This window comes from Sinohyriopsis cumingii, chromosome 9 (genome assembly GCF_028554795.1).
Source record: "Sinohyriopsis cumingii isolate HCF-2022 chromosome 9, ASM2855479v2, whole genome shotgun sequence".
Classification (NCBI taxonomy): domain Eukaryota; kingdom Metazoa; phylum Mollusca; class Bivalvia; order Unionida; family Unionidae; genus Sinohyriopsis; species Sinohyriopsis cumingii.
This window is the reverse complement of record NC_142969.1, coordinates 72608652-72634465: the sequence shown is the minus strand read 5'-3', so window position 1 is coordinate 72634465 and position 25814 is coordinate 72608652. Positions and strand designations below refer to the sequence as shown.

At 35.4% G+C, this 25814-nt stretch overlaps 1 protein-coding gene across 2 annotated transcripts in view; it reads left to right on the top strand.

Annotated features, from left to right (window-relative positions):
- Nucleotides 1-21488, top strand: part of LOC149792016 (unconventional myosin-Ic-like) — a 41317-nt gene extending 19829 nt beyond the window's left edge. The window contains exons 16-24 of one of the 2 annotated variants that reach the window (XM_089970510.1): nt 746-895; nt 1867-1996; nt 2899-3381; nt 7771-7795; nt 9127-9245; nt 9877-10002; nt 14441-14570; nt 18763-18940; nt 19584-21488. In XM_089970510.1, the coding sequence (XP_089826636.1) occupies nt 746-895; nt 1867-1996; nt 2899-3381; nt 7771-7795; nt 9127-9245; nt 9877-10002; nt 14441-14570; nt 18763-18940; nt 19584-19812 (1570 nt within the window). In that variant the 3' untranslated portion in view covers nt 19813-21488. Of the gene's footprint in view, nt 1-745; nt 896-1866; nt 1997-2898; nt 3382-7770; nt 7796-9105; nt 9246-9876; nt 10003-14440; nt 14571-18762; nt 18941-19583 lie in introns of both variants that reach the window. The other variant, XM_089970509.1, reaches the window with a different exon arrangement.
- Nucleotides 21489-25814: the final 4326 nt, after the last annotated feature.

Sequence of the window (25814 nt, the reverse complement as noted above, 5' to 3'; positions counted from 1 at the left end):
GTTCCTGACCTACAGTCTGAACCAGTCTAGTTAGTATTTCTTTTATACAAACACTTTATTTACCTGGCACTTTAATTCCGTCTCAATACCAGTATAATGAATAGTATTTCAATGCTCGACAATTGTCTTCAGTGTCTGTTTAGCCTGGTATTTATTTTTTCTTCTTCATTTCTGGACAGAAATATATACGAATGTGGGCAGTACAGCGATTTTTATTTTAATTATTATCGTCGTATCTTCATTTTCAATTTCGTTGAGGCTTATCCATCTTGCTGTTCTAGTAAATACATTTCCTGTTTATTCCTAATATTATCGTGTCGCCATATATGTTTAAAACTTACTCACCCAGATACCACCACCCACTCACACAAAAGGAAACAAAAAACACGCACACACGTGACTCCTGTTTCTAATATATTTCTAAAGAAAAGTAGGCTGAGTCTTTGATGACTTGGTAGATTCAGTTTTATTTTGTATTTGGGGGCGGGGAAAGGGGTGTAGTGGGGGCATGGCGGTAATCATTTGTTGAAGCAATGTTCTCATTTCTTACAAGATATAAACAAAACAGAAATATTTGGTTGGCCAGTATCCTAATACACTATGCTGTGACGAAGATGTTAACTTTGTAGTTTTAATTGGCAACGGAACTGTTCATATAATTCGTTAGCTTACAGTGAAAAAAAGTTATAGCTGAGGTAATGCAAATTTCAATCATTTAATTTACCTCACTGCAACTGCACTCCAGGTGTCTGAAGCCAAACGATGATTTAAGACAAAACGACTTTACGGACGATGTGGTTTCAAAACAACTAAAGTATAACGGCATCTCGGAGATGGCGAAAATACGCAAAATGGGATTCACATACAGACGAACACACGAAGAATTTCTGTCAAGGTAAATATTTATTTATTTATTTATGGTTTTGACACGAATGACCTTGAAGATGTTCACTGTGACCTAAATAAAGCTCACCATAATCCTGTTGTCCTGGCAGCATGGCCATATATATCTATATATATATATATATATATATATATATATATATATATATATATATATATATATATATAGTGAAAAATTTCACTGATAAGGACTGAATCTTTTATTTTCTTGGTTTGAAAACCCAGCATAAAGACATACAATCGATTATTACGGAGTAAAGCTTATATTTGGTCGGCCTCATTACCCAGGGGCAGCACGCTGATACCCTACAGTTTATTTTTTATTTTTAAGTTTAATCGGAGGTAACGAAACAATCACATGCGTTTTGATTCATTCAGACTCGGACTTGAAGCGAATATTACGATTGTAGATAGTGGTTTTTAGCACTATGAAGCAAAGCGTACGATTTCTATGTAGTGGTTTTAATACTATGAGACAATCAGTACAATTCTATATAGTGGTTGTTAGCAGTATGAGACAATCAGTACGATTCTATGTAGTGGTTGTTAACACTATGAGGCAAATAGTACGATTCTATGTAGTGGTTGTTAGCACCATGAGACAAATAGTACGATTATATGTAGTGGTTGTTAGCACCATCAGACAAATAGTACGATTATATGTAGTGGTTGTTAGCACCATGAGACAAATAGTATGATTCTATGTAGTGGTTGTTAGCACCATGAGACAAATAGTACGATTATATGTAGTGGTTGTTAGCACCATGAGACAAATAGTACGATTATATGTAGTAGTTGTTAGCACCATGAGACAAATAGTATGATTCTATGTAGTGTTTGTTAGCACCATGAGACAAATAGTACGATTCTATGTAGTGGTTGTTAGCACTATGAGACAAACAGTGCGATTCTACTTAGTTGGCACTAACAGCCTTATTTTTAATTGAATCTTATTACTTTCAGGTACGGCACTGCTTGGCCCGAAATTGTCCAAATTCAGGAGAAGTCTCACGAAACAGCCGTTGCAGATATACTAAAATTAGGAAATATACCGGCGGAACTAAAGAAGGATTGCCGACTAGGGAAAACGAAAGTAAACATGTATAATTATTTATACCGTGTCCTGATCTAAAATAATGTGAGGAGCCTTTTGAAGTAATCCGTACTTCACATTTAATAGGAAAAACATCTAAAGTTAGATAAACGTTTTTAGCGTATGCAAGGCCAGGTCAGTTAAATGATGTATACTTGTATATGTTTAAGTTTGTTAGTAGTTAGCACGTCAGGACATGTAGAACGTATTTCTGTATCTGTGATAAGGTGATTAAAGTAATCATAAGGGACCCCGGGTAGTCGAGTGGTCGTCATCACTCGCCTTTATCCATCACTGCCGTCTCACCTCTGTCCACACGGGTTCGGGTCTCGTGCTCGGTCAATGTGGGTATGTGAGAAAGCTGTCAGTAGCTTCGCGTGTATCGGTGATTCTTACCGGGGGTTTCCCGGAATCTTCATCCACCAATTATACTGGCCGCCATGTATAGCCTATATTGCGTTAAACTAAAAACAACTGCATAAAGCTATTATAATGTGCATATAATATTAACTAATTATTATCATCCGTTGGAGCTTCGAATAAATTTATAGAGATTCTCACGCTGGTTATACTTCCATATTTATTGATTCTAAGATCATACTAATAATCTTCAATCAGTGCATCGTACTTTATTCGTGTTGTTTCTTTTTAGAGTATTTCGCGATCTTGGAAGAGATCGCTTAACGTTACCTCTGTCGAATAACTAAGCACTAAAGCATGATTGATAACGCGTCATCAGAATAAAATAATAATGTAATCTAGAAAATTGGAAAAGCTGATTTCCAAAAAGCTTAAATTAATAAAACGCTAGTATTTCAACATATATGATATAGTTTTGAAACTAATTTCTTTGGAATCTGACAGGTTTAAACAAATATGACTAGTTATTTTTCCTTGCAAAGGTATTTATGAAAGAACGTCTTGTCACGTGGATGGAAGGTGTGCTTTACGATGTGCATAAAAAGAAAGAGGAGGAAAGAAGGATAAGAGAGGAAGAAGAGCGCAAAAGAAAGGAGGAGGAAGAACGATTGCTTCAAGAGGAGGAGAAGCGTCGGAAACGTGAGGAGGAACAACGTAAACTTGAGGAGGGGGAGCGACGTAAATTTGAGGAGGAGAGGAAGCTTAAACGTGAGAAGGAGGAGAGACAGGGCAAGAAGGCGGAATTAGGAAAATCACGCGAGGAGAATGAGTGGTGTAAACTCGATAAGGATGAGGATGAACGCAAAGGTAACACAAATGGGCGTCAGAGTAAGAAGGACGGGTTAGGAAAATCACGCACGGCTGAGGAGATGGAACGGCAACAGTCTCAACTAAAACTTGGGAAGACGACATCAGAGAAAAAGAAAGTGTCATTTGAGCTGGATAACGAATCATTGATTAAATCTGTAAGTTGTAACAGCAACGTCTAAAGCGATATTTACAATTTTAGTTCAATTTATTTAAATAATGGCTATTTTGCTGTTTATTAATTAGTATACAAACTTGAATGGTTTGATTTTACACTTGAAAAAATTTCAAACGTACCTTAGCACTGTTTACCTTAGTTAAACTTCAGGTCTGGAACAATTTATAAAAAGGGAAGATAGAAGTCTATCAGTATTCTTTTATGAATTATCATAGTTTGTGCTTTCCAAGCAGTAGGGGTGGCAAAAAGAGTACTATTTTGAGCCACGCCGTCCCATCCACCACCACTTTTCAACCCCAAACTGTCAATGACACATGCGATGCCACATTATAAAGACGCGGTCCCCCCTCCCCCAACCGAAAGCACAAAACAGTCCAACCTGAAAAGGACACCATCTTATCCCAACAAGGACAAGCTCAAGAGTGCTTGGAGAGCCGGCCCATCCCCAGAACTCAAATAGCGTGTATACGGAGTACCATTAGCAAAAGTTATGTGTATGGCCCAAAGTTAATTTAGAGTTTTGGGGTTATTGAAAACCTGCATCGTATGCTGGTGGTGAGCTGGGAATAGGTCTTAGAGAGCCAGCAAGCTGTCGTTCCAACGGTTCTGTTGTGTCTGTCGTTCTGACCGACAGCATACAGTTCATGTTGAATTTTCAGCCAGATTGTTTATGAGCTCTTTGCAAACTTCGTCGCTTCAGCTACTTATTAATTTGTTTTTTGCCACTTTGTCGAATACAACATATTGCTATTATTATAGCCTTGATCGGCATGGCCCATATTTTCTTTTTTATGACGATTTATTTGTCTAATTCATTTATGATATGTTTGTTCTCTTCTTTGTTGACTGCGGTGTCGCGTAGCACCTTACATATAGTGCATGAGATTGCACTGAGAATAGTTGTTAGCTTTTGTAAATAATCGCAAGCTGATAACATCCTTAAGAACATAAATCAGACTACATTAATACAATGTTGACACTATTTCAATTCCCACCACACCAGGGCCGTAAGGCAGAAGCTAGTGCGGTCTCAGCTGTACGCTTGTACTTTTTTTGTATAGGGAGCACTGCTGTTCAGCTCTTACCAGTAAGGCGGTTTCAGTCTCGCTTACCATTTTCAAGCGAAAATCTTTTGAGGGTCTTTGATTTTTGAATACTGATTCCTGTATAAGAAGTGTAAAAGGAAATTTTAATTCCTCCTTGTGCTTGTTAGTTTGCGGATCCGCATCTTTGACCAAGTGTCCGTGTTTGCAGGCAAGACTGCTGCGAAGTCAAAGAACATGATAGTTTTGTTGGCATCATCAAAGTCGGAAATGTTAATTTTAGTAAAGGTCCGACGTACCGTGTCTTTTAGTCGACTCGGTCTTTCGGCCTAATACTGTAAAGAGATATAGTGAATTTTGTTTTAGAAAAAGGAAATATTGTTTTGTTGTTGTTGAGAAGGGAAGCTGAGGGACTACGTACGTTGACAAAAGTGTAACAAATGTGAACTCTTTATGTGTATATATAAAGTTACTGCCATAGTAACCATGGTGTCTTTTTCATCTGACTCTGTATTTGCACCCACTTAATAGCATCATCTGGTAGAAATAACGTTGGTTACCCGCGAAACCAGCGAGATAGACTACGCAAAACATATGTTTCCATGGTGAGGAGGAACGCAATAAGCTGTAGGAGGATGGTATTATATAGAACATGGCAAAATCATCTAATAATATGTCTGGAACAGTGTCAATGACAAAATTTAATGTCATGATATATTGAGGATCGACGTGATCACGTACCTTTATGATATAGTTCTTGGTCATCCCCAACTCGCATACGCCGGTTATTAAGACCTTCAAAGCACCACGCTCTTTGATATTTGCCACATACATACCATGGTCTGATAGTGCACCATCAGCACTGAAAAACGTGATTGGCAACAACAACAACTCGTTAGGTGAGAATTGCAAAGAAGACAAAGCACGAGATCTTAAATTCTTCCGTGGCACCGGTAACAAGACTACGTCATTCTTTGCATTGATTCTTACTACAAGTTGAGAGATCAGCCATGGTCGTTTGCTGGAAACGATTATCATCTCTGGTACCGGCGCTTGAAATAGTTGAGAGTGCACCTATCTCTACAGTAATAGTTTGTATTAACACTATGCTAAATCGTTTGCTAGGTCTCCAATTAAAGTGAGTGCCCCTGTGTTGACCGTCGGTTGACACAAAATTGCTTCCAGAAATTTGTACCGTGTCGGGTTGGGCGAGAGCTGCATTGTCTATGACATGGATAAACTTACCCAGTGTATAACAATTGTCTACACGAGAAAGAGGGAATCCTAACAGGTTCATCAGGCTTGAGTTTGCGATGGAGACAGATGCAGAGTTGACCTCTATTGCTGTTGACAGAGTTTGGTCATTGGCAAGAATGATACGATTTTTCCCCACCAGAGCTGTAATCTGCCGCTGGATTTCCGTGTTAATGGAGTCTATTTTATCGGTACCATTTGGTAGGGCTTCAATATTTCAGCTGGCTCCGTTGTCGGAGGAAACTGTAAAGGTGTTCTTGGCCGGAAGTAGTTAGTGAGCAGATGTTGGACCAGGCTTAGTAGACTAGAGGAGGGACGCGTGTGCAACCTCGATGTTGCCCCTTGAGAGCCTGAATTGGCTTTAGAATGATGACGTCAAAACTCTGGCTTTTACGAACTCACTGGCGCCATTTGTTTGGTCGGGGATAGGATGGATATATTTTTGAATGTTTGAGACACCCCCGCCTATCTACCGTTGACTTTTTACGATTGTACGGTTTGCATCCATTGCCACTGCGATCGTCTTTCATACCCTACACTACCACGGGTCAAAAACTTTCTTATTAAACTCTTAAATTTAACTGTAAATGTAGCATCGCCCACAATATGATTATTTAGCAGGCTTGGCAGTTGGCGCCATCCTCTTTGACTTGCTCGAGGGACGTGATTCCGGCAGGGATGACTATATTTTCGCTTCAGAGCGCTTGGCTAGCTCGTCCCGGATGATTGTCCTAGCATTGTGAACTGCATGTCTTTTCAGTTGTCACTAGAATAGATCTGCGGTTGCCTTATATAGTTTTCAGAGATGTAAAAATTTCCTTTCGAACTCAAAGGTGACATCAGCCTGGGCTATCTGAAGTGCGTTTAGCATAGTGAGCATCTTTTTGATGGGTGGGGGGCATGCACTTCTCTACTAACTTTATTTGGTAAATGATATAATTTTGTAAGGCATTTGCCCCAGTTCCCGCCATATTAAGACCAGGCAGAAACTATACTACCCCTGTGGTGATAAGTTCTTTTGTAGCAAAGCTGTGGGGTACAGATTATGCCTAGTCTAAAACCCCTCAGAAAATCAAACACAACCAATGATTTGTGCCAGTCCAAGTCGGATTAATTCCATGTGGCGTGCACGTTAAGCATGTCATGAATATCACTTGTGCATTTTGGCAGGTATTTCAGCTGTCAGAATTATATTTAAATAAAGCAAAAATTTCGTGCCAACTGACGCTCAAGAATGTCAAACACCTTATCGGGAATTTTCGCATAACTTGTCATAGAGGCGAATCTCCTGGCGGGCTTCAAGATACCCAGCCTCTGCATAATTGCCTTTCGTCTCGAACACAGCATCCTGGGCTGCCTTTCTTGTAGTCTCCAAGTATATCATATACGACTGAGGCCACGAATTAATTTTATCTGCTTCTTTGAGTTCCTTAAGAACATTGTCATTGTCTCAGGCTAAAACGGGGGCTCATCTATATTCAGTCTGTGTAGGAAGCAAGACCTAATTAAGGCTTTCCAATCGGACTGACTTTATTTGTAGGTAAAATGCTGCTTAACGTTCTTGCTATGGGACTGGACGGTCGGCTTAATATTAATACGAACATTGAGATTAGTCTAGTGCAGTACCTGGCTCTGGTTCCTTTGCATTTCGAATTGTTCTGGGAGCTTATGAGGAGTCGATGCAGCTCTTGTTCTATGAGAGGATAACACGTGTCAAAACTTCATGCCCTTCTCCTTAGCATACGTGCTTGTTGTGAATGCATTTCATCATTCGCACTATGATACACAATTCTCCAAAACGGCATTATTGCATCTGCAGGGTATAGGGACCTGACCATAAGATGTGAGTGGACCGGCCTTCCGTACTGTACCTGGTTGGGTGAGATGGATGTTTTTCTTTTGATCTTGTCGCAGAAGGGGGAGTCAGGTCGTTATTAAAGGTGAAATATGTGTATTTTGTACAGTTTCATTGTTGAAACTCGTGGTGGATGGCACGATCTATGGTAAAACAGAATCATTATCCTGCAACATGCTATTTCATATTTTAATCAAAGTTTCCTTTACACTTTCAGTTCCGATCGGCTCCAGTGGATGATGGTAAGGCTTGGACAGGTAGATTTTGAGTATCATACAAATTAAAACCGGAGACAAAACTCGTATTTGTTTCGAGATATGCATGTTTGTTTACTTTGGAACCTAATATTATTACTACTACTGCTACCACAACACCACCACTACTACAACTACTACTATTTATAATACTACTACTAATTGTGCTGATAATACTAGTACTAATAATGATAGTACTAATAATACTAGTACTAATGATACTAGTACCAATGATACTAGTACTAATAATAATAGTACTAATAATAGTAATATATTCATCGTGATCATAACCATTGTCAGACAGTCAGACAAATGTGGATTATTATAATTACACATTGAAAGTTTATAAATTATTCATACATATTCATGAATCATGCTAATCCTATATGTGTCAATACTTTACATTCAGCTGCATTTGGTAAAACAGAAAACGCTATATACATATTCATCTGAAGGGATAATATAATCTCGGTGTATTCCACAATCACCTGAACTATGGCGATACATATCATCAGAATAGCGTGCCTTTTAGCTTAGCATCAAATGTTTATCTTTGAAATATTACATTTTGCACAACGATTGTTGGGGTTTTCTGGGAGTTCGCGAAATTCTACGACGATGCCACCGAAGAGCTCTGGGACAGGAGCAAAGAGAAACCTAGGTAAACACCGATGTTTTCACCAACCGGAAATATGAATGAATCCGTATGTTTATATCACGAAGTGTTAGGCTTAACGGTGATGTGTTATGACAATTTAGAAATACTTGACATAGAAGGTGACTAACCTGTATGTCAGCATAGTCATGTAGGCGCATTTACTCATCGTTAATTAAATATTAATTTGTGTTTTAATAGATCATACCACTTCAGTTTAGTTTAACATAAGTTATTCTCAGCCCTATTTGTTGAATGATCTGCTGCTAAAAAATATCATTACAAAAAAACACTTACAGAGGAAAATTATTGATCGTTATGGACTTGTCCCACTGTGGGAAGTTCCAAACAGGGCCAAGAACAGAGGACATCGGGTCCAATCATAACAAATAACAAGGTAGCAAAAATTTGTTTTCAACGGGCACAGCTTTCTATATGACAACACAGCGAACGATATTTAATCCGGTTTCTACTGTTGCACACCTTTAGGTTGACCTCGTCTCGAATTGTCTACGCACTGTAGGACCTCAGAAAATGACAATGTTCCCATGAAAACGCAGATTTACAAAAAGTGTTACAGATTTCTTAAAGGAAAATCACGTCATCTAATTCTTTGCATTCTTTACTTTGTTTTCTGTAAAAGAGAAAAAAGTATTCACCACAGGTGAGCTTATCGGTTCTGGCGGATTTGGAAGAGTTTACAAAGTTATTGATGCTGGGACGCAAGACGGGCAGTTTGCTGTCAAACAAATAGCATTTTGCAGAAGCAGCGAGATAAAGAAGGTGAATAATACTGCACGCAACTAAATTAAAATAAACCAATTTCATTCCAGTATCTACGAACTAATGTGAAACTATAATAAAGTGTCATATTACTTGGTCGGTAGGGTGTTAATTTGCAACCAAATACCTAGAATATATGTGATAGATGTTGGAATGCTTCAAAAGAATTTTCGAAAAATTAACAGATGTTATTTCCCCAGCGAGCAGTGAGTCTTTTTCGTTAGTTTCGTATTTTAATAGAGCATGTCCACAATGAGTCGCTTGCGTACAGCTGACTTTATTGGAATATAAAACATAGCATGTTTTCATCCTATTCGGCATCATGAATTTGAGAGTATGATGAAGTTATTGAGTTGCTGAATATTTAAGTTCCACAAGTAATTACGTTGCTTAAGTAATTAAGTTAATTAATTTTCAAGATTGATGTTTAGAGATTAGGCCTGCTGTTAGCGTACTAAATTCACGCTCACGATAAAGCGCTATTTTTAAACCACTGATTCTTTTTTTGTTCCTTCATAATTATCAAAGTTGTTATAATGGAAACATCGAGAGTGTAGTTGATTTATATTATTTAACGTGCGGTTACCTCTTTGATATGCAGGACACTTAATTTTGTCAAATATTTTCTTAGGTCATGGATTCTTTAAAAAAAGACGTGACAATGCTTAGAGGTTTGGAACATACGAGGATTGCGAAGTATCATGGATGGGCGGAAGAAAATTCGTTATTTTCCATATTTTTGGAATATGCATCGAATGTAAGTGTACGATATAATGCGTGTATTAGAAGCGATAACCAGTTGTACCTGATTGATGACTGGTGTTTGCTAACTAAAATCTGATAACAAAACTTTGACTTCTCATGGAGAAGGTCGCAGGTTCGAATTCCTGCCGAGTCATATCAAAGGCTTAAAATGGTACTAGCAGTTGCCTTGCTTGGCGCTCAGCATTAAGAGGTTAATGTTTGGGCTGGTAGGCTTTGTGTCATGATACTGTGACTGGATTGGACATGATGCTACATGTCTGCAGCATTATGACCCAGTCCTAGACATCACTATAAACTGCCACAATGCAGACATCGTAGCGATATGAATGGATAATTGTTAAACTACGTTAACAATCCAAATTACACACACACACACACACACACACACACACACACACACCAAAACATCGCAAGAATCTCACGTGTAGTAACCTGGCCGATGTTCTAAGTAGTTTGTATATATTCATCAAGGATACGTGTTGGCCTTATTCAATTTTCAAAATGTACTTTATAGGTGAATCTCTCCGCACCCCCAACACACTCGCTCTCTCTCTGCCTCTCTCTCTCTCTCTCTCTCTCTGTGTCTCTCTCTGTCTCTCTGTCTCTCTCTCTCTCTCTCTCTCTGCAATCACTCATTTTTACGTCTCTTTTCAATTCTGGGGAGCGAATTTGTATCAAATGGGTGAACAAAGAAATGCAGGATACACGTTGTTGTCGTAAATGTAAGGATGATATATTGGCTAGTGTTAAAAATGTACAGTTCAGATATGAATGCCGTGTAGCAACGTATCATTCATAAAGAAACAGAGTAGCGCATCATTTCTAAATCAACTTAGTTACACATCATTGCTAAATCAACTTAGTTACATATCATTGCTAAATCAACTGAGTTCCACATCATTGCTAAATCAACTGAGTTACATATCATTGCTAAATCAACTGAGTTACACATCATTGCTAAATCAACTGAGCTACAAATCATTTCTAAATCAACTGAGTTACACATCATTGCTAAATCAACTGAATTACAAATCATTTCTAAATCAACTGAGTTACACATCATTTCTAAATCAACTGAGTTACACATCATTGCTAAATCAACTTAGTTACACATCATTGCTAAATCAACTGAGTTACAAATCATTTCTAAATCAACTGAGTTACACATCATTGCTAAATCAACTGAGTTACAAATCATTTCTAAATCAACTGAGTTACACATCATTTCTAAATCAACTGAGTTACACATCATTGCTAAATCAAGTTAGTTACACATCATTGCTAAATCAACTGAGTTACACATCATTGCTAAATCAACTGAGTTACACATCATTGCTAAATCAACTGAGTTACAAATCATTTCTAAATCAACTGAGTTACACATCATTGCTAAATCAACTGAATTACAAATCATTTCTAAATCAACTGAGTTACACATCATTTCTAAATCAACTGAGTTACACATCATTGCTAAATCAACTTAGTTACACATCATTGCTAAATCAACTGAGTTACAAATCATTTCTAAATCAACTGAGTTACACATCATTGCTAAATCAACTGTTACAAATCATTTCTAAATCAATTGAGTTACACATCATTTCTAAATCAACTGAGTTACACATCATTGCTAAATCAAGTTAGTTACACATCATTTCTAAATCAACTGAGTTACACATCATTGCTAAATCAACTGAGTTACACATCATTGCTAAATCAACTGAGTTACACATCATTGCTAAATAAACTCCTGTCTTTATATTAGGTTTTCTTTCGGAACTCCATTTCTTCTATAGGAGATATCCACTGTCTAGACCAAACTTCCATGTATATTAAAATCAACCCCATCCTAACGTTTCAGTCTGTACCTACATACAGTTTGATTTCGTCAGCTTAGGAGGAGATTTAACATTAATATTGCGATCTTTATATTCACTGGAATGATTTTATAAACTCTTTATTTTTTACACAATTATTGATCGTTGACCGTGTCCCGTTTCTCGTGAATATTGCAACTTCCTGATACGAAAGATTTACAACCATGGGATATCATCGCACTGTTCGGGACTATTAGTATCGACAAAAATGCAATCATCCGCTAAGAGAGCGACGGGTTCTAACGACGGAGATTAATCCTCTCACTATACATAAAATATAATTATCCAACAACAGAACTCCATGATTACCACACGTTGCAGTATTACCAACGAGTAGATTTCAGTTTTGGAAGTTATTACTTATGTTATGAGCTTAGGCTCTAATAAACAGTAACAAAGAAAGAGTGAAAACAACAAGCGTTGACAAATTTAACAAATAATTTATTTCCCTGGATAAAACAAAGTTAAAATGAAGACAAAAACAAACAAGAACTTACGGTTTTAAGAATCAAATCAAAACCTAATCCAAGAATAATCCACGAATTAAATTTTAGAAGTCCTAGTAATGAAATGTTCAAATAAATTCAATTTCGAGTCCCGACGAAAAATACAAAATGGAATGCGATGATCTATACTGTAGCCGTTATATTATGGATGTGTCTACAGTTCTTTCTTGATCCACAAACAATATTTCAGTGTTCCGAATAAAATTTAAAAAGAAGTCTTTGTCTAAGAATTTTGTATGAGCACTCAAATATTTCCAGGGAAAAAGAATTAATCTTTTAGAATCCAAATATGTAACTACAAACTGGTTACGAACAAATAATTTCCAGTGTAAAAGCCTAACTGAGAAATAGCTCTCAAAACATCACAATTAAATGTAACTACTGCGCAATTTCGGAAAACCCAGAATCGGGAAATATAGGCTGTTTACATATCTAAAGTCATGTATTCCCAGTATGACCTTGATAAGAACCAATGATTTTACTCCGAGAAAAAAATAATAGAAAGTAGCTGACTTGTCTCAGTGATTTCTGAATCAAGGTCGGGATCATAGTCTAAAATGGAAACATTGATTCTTTTATTAGGTTTTTATGAAAAAATACAGGTCAAACTAGATTTTCTGAAGAAAGAAAAAGCCAAGTCAAGTAAAAGAGATTACATTACTTTGACATGTGATGAAAAAAATTTAAAACTTACAAACATACAATTCAATTATATGAAATATAAACCAAATCAAATTTACATACATATTATCCTTAACTCCATCTGAAACAAAGATTGGCCACACACTATTTGCAGGTTAAAACATGACCCAACGGTGAGAATATTTATTTTAGTTAAATAATGCTAACAAAGATAAAAAGAAAGAAAGAAAGAAAGAAAGAAAGAAAAAAGCTATATGGCATGTCTTTAAAACGGAGTACTAAACAAGATGCCTGAAGAAACTCAAATTTCTTTCAGTCTTGACAAACATTCGCTTCCAAAATTATGTATCAAAATCGTCACTGGACGAAGGAAAAAAGTTGATCTCTAATGTACGTTTTTGTCAAGAAGCAAAGATAATACATAACAATGTTCTGAGGTCAGATTAACTGGCTTGGTATTTATCTGGTCGGTGCCGTCCAGTCTTTGAATATTTAACCAAAACGTTAATATGCGGACCAGGATCCGTTTCCGGAGAGAGAAACCATTTGGAAAATCGGATATATTTTGATACTTGACAGCTCCGGTGGCTAAAGTAGTTAGATTGTCCACCTCTGGTATGGGAGGTTGCCGGTTCGAACCCCGGTCGAGACATACCGAAGACTTACAAACAATGGTACTAGCAGCTGCCTCTCTTGGTGCTGAGTATTGTGAGGTTAGGGTTAGGACTGGTAAGCTTGGTATCGGGATAATGTGACTAGGTGGGACATGATGTTACATGTCTGCAGCGTGATGCTCCAGTGCTAGACATCTATATAAAATACCACACTGCAGACGTCGTAGCGATAAGACTGAAACAAATGTTAAAGTTAAGTTAAAAATATGTGTCACACACATACACCCACATTTTATGATAGTTTGTAAAACTCACATTCATGTGGAATTTTAAATACTGCAATAATTATTTCAATATTTATATATTACCAATTTCTCTAAATAGAAAAATCGAGTGAAGTTTCTGAATTTAATTGAGAACTGAACTTTGTGAGTGATAAATGGCTTAAGGTTTTTTTAAATAACCTGGACAATCATCCATAATACAATTATATATTATGTCGATTTAGGAAAATTGTTTTCCCTTTAAAAGCCGAATTAAAATAAAGAAACATAAACTCTTTTGTTGTGTTTATTTTACAATAAAACATAATTAATTTTTTTTTAATATCTTGAAAATGAACAGGTTCATACTTTAGTGCTCATATGTTAATTTTGGTCGTTGAAGGCAGGTGATTATTTTTATATTTGACAATATTACACGTTCTTTCCTTTTAATTTTTGTTCCCGCATATATGAACTTAAGGGGCCATGATGCTATCATAACTGTATCATCCGATTCAATTGTTTCAGCGCTCCGTAGAGGACTATCTGAAAAGTAACGGCGCTTTGAAAGACAATTATGCCTTGGGACTTACTCGTCAGGTACTCGAGGGGTTAGCCTTTCTTCACGCTCGTGGTATTGTTCACAGGGACCTCAAAGGTAATTCGTTTTCATATCCGCCCACCGACAATTGTAATGAAACATATCGAATATGTGAATGCTAATGAAATTTTAGACACATTCTTGCCACGGACAATTTGCCTTATGCAACAGTTTATGTTCGATGGATATCTCCGTAGGTCTAAATATTTTAAGAGAAAAAAAAACTTTTTGTACTAAATTATGACCAAACGTAGTTACTATATCATATAATAGCCAGAGTTATAAGTTGCATATACATACTTATGTTTAGAAAAATAAATAAAGAGTAAAGAACTACAACAACTACTGAGAACATCCGTTGTAAATAATATGTGAGACCTTTCATGTAAACTGGTTTAGTTCTAATGAAAACGTCATCGTATATGATGTTATCCTTTTCATCACAAGTCTACACAAGTGTAGGTAGTCGAGATAACGAAGCTTTGGATTGGAAGCAGAATTTCATTCTCAAGAATTTCGGCTTTAATAAAATCATCAATAATGTACAGCTTGAAATAACACGAACATTGCATAATAACAACGCTTGTTATCTGAAAGTTTCGTAAATTATAAACCTGAAAGATATTGGATGTAAATTGACGTTGATGTAGATTGACGTGCATTTAAATTGACGTGGATCTAGATTGACGAGAATGTAAATTGACGTTGATGTAGATTGACATGGATGTAAATTGACTTGGATTAAGATTGACGTGGATGTAGATTTACGTGGATCTAAATTGACTTGGATTAAGATTGACGTGGATGGAGATTGACGTGTAGGTAAACTGACGTGGGTCTAAATTCACGAGGATGTAAATTTACGTTGATGTTAATTTACGTGGATGCAAATTCGTTTGGATCAAAATTGACGTGAATGTGGATTGACGTGGATGCGACATTATTCTCTTTTTTATTAGTGATTTTTTTGTATGAATCATAGAGGACAAAACTGACAAAATTCTGACAATCGTTATAGTCACCCCATGAAACAAAACGATAAACTGACTTTAGCAAATCATCAGTGATTTGCGACTTGCCGTAAAATCAACAGTGAAGGATTTCTTTTGCAAATGACACGATTGATCTCAAACATCTTGTCGTACGGAAAAAGTTTTAAATAATAGACTTTGTTTGTATATTTAATACACAGAATGTGCCATGATCAGCCTGTATAATTTTAATAATTGTTAACGCTTATATCCGCTTCTGTTTCATGCAGAATTAGTGACATGCTGATATTCGCTATAATGTTATGTCTGATATATATATATATATATATATATATATATATATATATATATATATATATATATATATATATATATATATATATATATATATATAGTGAAAATCCTTAAAACCGAAACCCCTTAGAATGCAAAAGTTTTTCTTCAGCTTTGTGAAATTTTCAGTTTACTGAGGCTTTTGCAGATGTGTTAAAGAGTATCTTTCTGAGTGCTTATGTGACGACAGAAAGACAGACAGGCAAAGATAGAAAGCAGTTACGAAAACCTCAATGCCCGCGTGTGTACAAATGCAACAAAATAAAAAAAAAAGTTGTTATCTTTTGTATTCTATTTTAAAAACATGTATTTAATGAAGAATTATAATATACGTTCCTACCGAAAATCGTATCTAGTCACACCAATAGATACAGTTCATCCAAGGAAAAATATTGTCCTCACCGCAAAAAGTTTCTGATAAAATGAGATACGGCACCTTAACAGCTTTACTAAAGTCCATTGGTATGGTACTCTACAATGTTTAAATATTCCGTATAATTCTTATTGTTCACAGTTCAAGAATATAGCTTGATGAAGGCATGGAGCGTTGTTTGTTGTTTCTTAGCTGACGCATAGATGCTAACACGACCCTACGAAATTTTGACAAGAAAAATAATACATTTCAAAACCAGTCTTTTAATGATTTATTACCATTGCAATCAACCGTGATATGAGAAAAATCACTTCATTATTTCATGACGATTGTCCGTTGTTCGCTACGGGACGAGATAAATGCCGTCGTCATTCTATACCAGCGTATGACCAAAAACAAATGATCCAGCAGTGCGTCTGCTTGTTTACATCGTTTTTCTGATTTAATATGGCTTGTGTTAATGTTCCATTTCTTGAGCCAGAGCCAAAACAAGGGTTATCCTGAGCGATTGCGAAGATTTTAAACTCTTTACAAGAAATTTTAGGGAATATCATATTACTGCCAGGCAACTGAGAACATACATTATCATCATAATATTCATCATCGGTGTGTTTGCTTTGATGAAAGAGCGACACACGTTTAAAGTCACGTGACTTAGACAGGGATCCGGTCGGTGTGATGTAGCATTGCCTAAAAACACGATGAGTTGTCTCTCCTGACGGCTTACCTGTTTGTTTCCTCTATTGATCCATTTAATGAGCATAAGTGTAGTCGTCTAAGATTTCTTTTTAGTTATGCATCTCGCCAGCAAATTAGTCACATGCTCTTTTCAGCAGAAGGGTTTCTGAGCGTATTCGATTACCAGTAGTGACAATTTTCATCCGTAGCACTGTATTCGAAACACCACTGCTGTGAGTGAAGGCCATCGAGTCATATTGTGAGTGAAGACAATGAAATCATGTTGCGAGTGAATATAATTCAGTCATGTTGTGAGTGAAGACAATCGAGTCATGTTGTAAGTGAAGACAATCGAGTCATGTTGTGAGTGAAGACAATAAAGTCATATTGTGAGTGAGGACAATCGAGTCATGTTGTGAGTGAAGACAATGAAATCATGTTGCGAGTGAATATAATTCAGTCATGTTGTGAGTGAAGACAATCGAGTCATGCTGTAAGTGAAGACAATCGAGTCATGTTGCGAGTGAAGACAATCGAATTACTTTGTGAGTGAAGACAGTCGAGTCACGTTGTTAGTGAAGACAATTGCGTCATATTGTGAGTGAGGACAATGGAGTCGTGCTGTGAGTGAAGACAATTGAGTCATGTTGTGAGTAAAGACAATCGAATCATGTTGTGAGTGAAAACAATCGACTCGTGTTGTGAGTGAAGACAGTCGAGTCATGTTGTGAGTGAAGACAATCGAGTCATATTGTGAGTGAAGACAATCGAGTCATGTTGGGAATGAAGACAATCGAGTCGTGTTGGGAGTGAAGACAATCGGATCTTGTTAGGAGCGAAGACAATCGAGTCATGTTGGGAGTGAAGACAATCGAGTCATGTTGGGAGTGAAGACAATCAAGTCATGTTGGGAGTGAAGACAATCGAATCATATTGGGAGTGAAGACAATCGAATTGTGTTGAGAGTGAAGACAATCGAATCGTGTTAGGAGTGAAGACAATCGAGTCATGTTGGGAGTGAAGACAATCGAATCGTGTTGGGAGTGAAGACAATCGAGTCATGTTGGGAGTGAAGACAATCGAATCGTGTTGGGAGTGAAGACAATCGAATTATGCTGGGAGTGAAGACAACCGAGTCATGTTGGGAGTGAAGACAATCGAATCGTGTTGGGAGTGAAGACAATCGAATCATGTTGTTATTGAAGATGATCGAATCATGTTGTATGTGAAGACAACTGAGTCATGTTGTGAGTGACGACAATCGTGTCATGTTGTGAGTGAAGACAATCGAGTCATGCTGTGAGTGAATACAATCGTGACATGGCTACTTAAGTACGTGCACGTAATGATTTTGTCTCCATTGAAAATAATTTGAGTGAGTCAGAACTTTAGAATACTGCATTGTCTGTCTCCGTCGTTAAAGCACCAACATCGAGGCCACATACGTCGTTAACAAAGCCTTGATTTTTATATTTAAAAAAAAACAAGTAACCCATGTTCTGTTAATCATTCCTATAAATAATTAGTTTCAATCCCAGTCAGATAATAGACAGGTATGCATTGTCTCATCTAAATGACATTTAGTTATCGATACATGTAACGAGGTTTAATGCCTTGATAACTCGTTCTTTTGAATGGCATTATGGTGTACATTTAAGCGTTTTATTTAAAAGCTGGGATCGAAATGTCTCTCGATGTTCAGGGCTTATAAGTATCGATTTATTGATGAAAGTAATAATGATATTAAAAAAGGAACATTTCGGGACTAGCCAAAATTGGTATTGAGGGTATTGCGGTATCACCAGGTTTTGGTCTCTTTCTCTCTCTTTCTCTCTCTCTCTCTCTCTCTCTCATTGTTATTATTCTTTTCCAGCGTCAAACATCCTTCTAGACAGTGACATGAACACCAAGCTGTGTGACATCGGTCTTTCCACTACACTTGAGACTCATACTTTTGCTAGCAGAGGTTGCACAACTAGCGTTGGATCTTCCTTTTGGTCGTCACCGGAAGTTGTAAAGGGAAAGAAATATGACGTAAAGACAGATATCTGGTATTTCTCCGTTCTTTTACTTACCATATATTTTATTTTTCTTGCCTCTAACACATTGTGTCATAATCTTGTTTATTTTTGTTAGTTTTATTTTTGGGGTGGTGGTGTTGTTTTTCCTGTTAACATAACCTCCCATTAAGTCGCCATATCTTTCAGTCTTTATGTTAAAAAATTTCAGCCAAAAAACAATACAAGAAAATCAATAATTTTTAATATGACTTATGTTTTGGCTTCATATTTCAGCCTTTACATGTTCCGTATCATGACAACTAACATGGTTTTATGTTGTACTGTGCACGGTCAATGAGAATAGCCAGTTCGTAATAACAGCTTAAGACATTTGGAACTTTCCACGAAATTTTCTTTTGTGATGGTTAGTCAAATGATTTTAATTACCTCTAGAAACTTTGTATATGGTGCTATCACCATTTATATACACATTTATCATATATATATATATATATATATATATATATATATATATATATATATATATATATATATATGTGTGTGTGTGTGTGTGTGTGTGTGTGTGATAATTGAAACGTTCGTATCAATTATTACACTTTTAGCCTTTATAGTGTTAAAAAGAAAGAATAAAGGACATCATTATTCAAATAAAAGACTCTTCCTACTAAATTAGGAGCCTGGGCTGCACAATCATAGAGCTGGCAACGGCACAAAGACCATGGTACCCCTACCCACCCTACACAGCTCTACTGAGGATAGGATATGATGTATCTCCCCTCGATGTAGCCCAAGAACAGTTTACTATATCCGATGTCATGAAGGAATTTTTGGACCCGATGTTTCAAGTCGACAAGAAGAGGCCTTCGGTACAAGATCTGATGTCTCATTCATTTTTATCTTAGTAAAAATGCGTAATAAGATTACTAATGCAGTAACAATTCACTGTGAAGTGGAAGAAGTGATTAATTTCCCCGCCCCAGGCAATATTACTTTTTTGTTCCTATTATTTTGCGATTTATTTTCAGCCAAAAAAACTATTTAATTTAGCTTCAATGATAGTGTGCTTTTACACTGACCACAATCACATAACGTTCTCAACTGCACATCTTTTGGCATTAGTCCCACAATCTCATAAGATGCGATTACTGTGTGCAATATGTTTGCAATGGGATGCGTTTGTAATGCGTTTTATCTCAAAATGTCTGGTACTTTTTAAAGAGCATGTTTGACATAGAAAATATTGTAATTTACGCACATAAATGTGGATTTCTCGAGAGGAGAAGCAACATCGTTGCCTATTTTCTTCTGGCTAAAGACGGATGTTTATTTTCATCAGATTCGACGTGTACTGTTATTGTGTATGAAACAATTTGTCTTCTCTGATGCTCGGTACAATAGACTCATGTATGTTTTTAAAACACTAAAATGAAACTTACTGCCAGCACCCCGAAGAAGAAAAAAAAACATTCGTGGATTGGGCTCTTATTTCGATGCATTTTCGCTGCTATAAAAAATAGTTTGTATTTTGTAGAAAACGTTTTAGATTTTGCTTGTCAAACTTGAAAATAGTTATCCTATGATCTCTTAGTAAATTGCATTAGTTTTCACACATGAAGGAGGTGATGTACCAATCTAAACTCAAGTTTTGTTCACGTTATAATTTTTCTGCACAAAATTAACCGATGATTTTTATACTTGTGTGATATTTATAGATTTCCGTACATTTAGTAGAGACAGGAATTCTGTACATTTTTTTTAAGACAGGAATTCCGTATATTTATTATAGACAGGAATTCCGTATATTTATTATAGACAGGAATTACGTACATTTATAATAGACAGGACTTCCGTATATTTATTATAGACATGAATTCCGTATATTTATTATAGACAGGAATTCCGTATATTTATTATAGACAGGAATTCCGAACCTGTATTGTAGACAGGTAATTACGTACATTTATTATAGACAAGCATTCGGCACATTTATTACATACAGGGCACTCCATACATTTATTATTGAGAGGTAATCATGTATATGTATTATTGAGAGGTAATCATGTACATTTATTATTGAGAGGTAGCCATGTACATTTATTATTGAGAGGTAGCCATGTACATTTGTTATTGAGAGGTAATCATGTACATTTATTATTGAGAGGTAATCATGTAAATTTATTATTGAGAGGTAATCATGTACATTTATTATTGAGAGGTAATCATGTACATTTATTATTGAGAGGTAGCCATGTACATTTATTATTGAGAGGTAATCATGTACATTTATTATTGAGAGGTAATCATGTACATTTATTATTGAGAGGTAGCCATGTACATTTATCATTGAGAGGTAATCATGTAAATTTATTATTGAGAGGTAATCATGTACATTTATTATTGAGAGGTAATCATGTACATTTATTATTGAGAGGTAGCCATGTACATTTATTATTGAGAGGTAATCATGTACATTTATTATTGAGAGGTAATCATGTACATTTATTATTGAGAGGTAGCCATGTACATTTATTATTGAGAGGTAATAATGTACATTTATTATTGAGAGGTAATCATGTACATTTATCATTGAGAGGTAATGATGTACATTTATTATAGACAAGCATTCGGCACATTTATTACATACAGGTCACTCCATACATTTATTATTGAGAGGTAATCATGTATATGTATTATTGAGAGGTAATCATGTACATGTATTATTGAGAGGTAATCATGTACATGTATTATTGAGAGGTAATCATGTACATGTATTATTGAGAGGTAATCATGTACATGTATTATTGAGAGGTCATCATGTACATGTATTATTGAGAGGTAATCATGTACATTTATTATTGAGAGGTAATCATGTACATTTATTATTGAGAGGTAATCATGTACATGTATTATTGAGAGGTAATCATGTACATGTATTATTGAGAGGTAGCCATGTACATTTATTATAGACAAGCATTCGGCACATTTATTACATACAGGTCACTCCATACATTTATTATTGAGAGGTAATCATGTATATGTATTATTGAGAGGTAATCATGTACATGTATTATTGAGAGGTAATCATGTACATGTATTATTAAGAGGTAATCATGTACATGTATTATTGAGAGGTAATCATGTACATGTATTATTGAGAGGTCATCATGTACATGTATTATTGAGAGGTAATCATGTACATTTATTATTGAGAGGTAATCATGTACATGTATTATTGAGAGGTAATCATGTACATGTATTATTGAGAGGTAATCATGTACATGTATTATTGAGAGGTCATCATGTACATTTATTATTGAGAGGTAATCATGTACATGTATTATTGGGAGGTAATCATGTACATTTATTATTGAGAGGTAATCATGTACATGTATTATTGAGAGGTAATCATGTACATGTATTATTGAGAGGTAATCATGTACATGTATTATTGAGAGGTAATCATGTACATGTATTATTGAGAGGTCATCATGTACATTTATTATTGAGAGGTAATCATGTACATGTATTATTGGGAGGTAATCATGTACATTTATTATTGAGAGGTAATCATGTACATTTATTATTGAGAGGTAATCATGTACATGTATTATTGAGAGGTAATCATGTACATGTATTATTGAGAGGTAATCATGTACATGTATTATTGAGAGGTCATCATGTACATTTATTATTGAGAGGTAATCATGTACATTTATTATTGAGAGGTAATCATGTACATTTATTATTGAGAGATAATCATGTACATTTATTATTGAGAGGTAATCATGTACATTTATTATTGAGAGGTAGCCATGTACATTTATTATTGAGAGGTAATAATGTACATTTATTATGGACATATAGTTATGCACAGGGACTCTTTGTGAAGGTTCTTTATTGACTAAATGAGCGAGCTGTGTATTAACATCACAATAACGAAACGTTAATGAATGCCATGAACATACATTTAAACACTCACATGAACATACCTACCTAACTACCTACTTACCTACTTACCTACCTACCTACCTACACACATACATACATACATAGATACATACATGCATACATACACACGTACGTCCGTCCGTACGTACGTGTGCGAGCGTCTATACAGCCTTTCATCAGTTCATGCACCCAAACATGCGTTCAGATGCATACAGAGTCAAAGTCGGAATTTGATATTGTATGCAAAACTTTTTTTCATTGTTTTCTATAAACTTGAGTGGTGTTTATGGATTATCAAGCATAAAAGGTTTTAAAATTTACATTAGATTATGTGCCGATATTTGTTTACTGTCCATATTTAGATTAGTTCCTAATATTTCCACAAACCTGACATTTGTTATGATAGGGCTCCATATTTATATATGTTTTTTATTTTTATTATCGAGGTTTGTAAAATATCCACGGTAGAAGCTGTACTATATTAATTGTCAATTTTCTTTTTATTTAAAATAAGATACAATTCCGCTTTTGTTTTGTTTTCTCAAATTAAACTTCTTAAACATAAATAATTATCTTTTTTGAAAGGTAAAATCTATATGCTGGGAAAATTAAAAAATATAATGATTTCACCCAAAACCTTTATCTAAAACGGTTAACACTTTAAATTTTCTTGAACTTGTTTAAAACTTTTTTTTTAGTATGTTGATATATATTGACCCTAAAATTATTTTGAAGAGATATTTTAAAACAACTGAAACTTTTTTCATAATTTGTACTTTCTCATTTTTAAAAGTTTTTAAATTTGTTGTACACGTGTTCAATAGTTTATTTTTTTATTTTCGGGGGGCATAAAAATGCTTCAAATTTGTTTTATTAGTTTCTTTTATTATTGTTGTTTAGACGTTTTAGATTTTACAGTTTCGTTTAGTTCACTGTTATATTTGTTTCTTCCTTTGATTTGTAATTTACCTAAGGATTTTTTTGGTGTGAAAAGTTAGATTATCGGTTTTATTCTTAATTGCTATCATCAGCTTTATTGCTTTTTAAAATTAAAATACATAATTTTTATATATAGCTTTGTTTCCATTTGTTTGCTGTAATTTTGAATTACAGTTATTTGTTTTTCAAATACGTACAGTTCTGTGAATTTGGTTAAAATATTTTAATGTTTGTAGTATTTTCAATTTTTTCAATTTATTTTACTTCATTTTAAAACTTTTAGTATCAAAACATTCATGCATCAAAACACACAACCTTCCAATACCGATACCTAAATGACTGGCCAGTTTAAAATAACAGCAAAGCGAGAAATCACTGTTCATCATCTGGGAAATGTACCCAATGACCTGCAGAAGCACAGCTTGTACACAGATCCCTGAAACGAATTGGTCTGCGAAGGAGATGAAGTTCCTAATCGAACCCTAAGAACGTTCGAAATTATGCAGATCAATACTGACGACTGAACGTTTCCAACAACTTAGTGGAATAGGAAGATATCTTATCATTGACACAAAATGCACGCAAAAGAAAGCACTATGGTACTTCTATACACGTGAGAGTACATCTGCAATCGTGTTATCTTACCATATGACCTGTCTGATGTCAATATTGTATTCTTGAATCAAACTCCATCACAACAATCTATGATATTCGTTTTTTTCTTTTGATAATCAAAGTAATGTGGTTGTGATCATTGAATATAATAATCAGAGAAGGAGTTGAACTAACACTTCAAAATGTTCCCAAGCTAATATCAAAACCAAATATTCCTTTTCCTTTGTGGAATAATTTCTCTATTGCTTGTTTAGTTCTTTAGAATAAAAAAGAAACATACTGAAGGATCCACACAAATTTTGTCTTCTTGAATTAATACTCCACCAATCCTTACGTCACTTGCGTCAGCATTCATTGCAAATAATGGACTGAAATTTGGAGCTGAAAATTCTGGTGCAGTTCTAACTATTGTCTTTACTTTTCATAAGATTGCTACACAAGTCAGACCAATGATTCTTAGATTTATCAGGCAACACATTTTTCAGAGGCTCGGTAATTATGGAAAAATATTTTTAAAATTTGCCACAGTATCCAGCTAAACCCAAAATCACACCAGTTTATTTCTTTTAATAGGAAATGGCAATTCAGAGAAAGCCTTAAATTTGATATGTTTAACTTGACTATGTCCGTCAATAAGTCCTAATAATGTGACACAAGCGCGACAAAACTCACTTGTACATAAATTAGCCGTCAGATTTGTAGCATGGAGTCAATCAAAGATCTTCCAAATGATTGTCAAGTCCTCTTTAGAGGTGTCGATTAGATGATGACACAAGGTAACAAGCTGTGTCTAGTGTGGCATCAGTTTCACTAATAGCCCTCTGAAACACGGGTTATTTCAGGTATTCCTGCTCGACAATGAGTAAGTGTATTTCTCGTTACTCTGATGTCACCCGGAAGATAGTAAATATAAATATATGATACAAATTATTTTCCTGATTAGCATCATTTTCATAAGCAATAAGGGATTTATATCGCAATAAGATCACTGTTGTGATGTACACAAGGCTTATCAGTTAGACATTGATTAACCACGACCTTGTAGGTTTGAATGGTTACTGTCCACTAATAAATGAATACCCTCTATTTTACAAAGACGAAACTGTTCCTACTGCCGCGGGTTCTAAGACTACGTATGTTGCCATTTTGACACATCGGCTTGGAACATTAACACTATAATCCTTGAATAAGAACACTAGCACAACAGAAGACGTCTCCGATAAAAGCAACGAACCTGAAAACAAAAGTCTCTGAGAATCGCACGTGTCCCTAAATACTTTTACACAGGCTTGGCTAAAATCACCAATTAGTCGTCCGACATGAAAGGTTTATAAGTGTTCAAAATAAATCAGATTGGGATTTATTTGACCCTACAATACAAGACCTTGTCCGTGAACTCTTC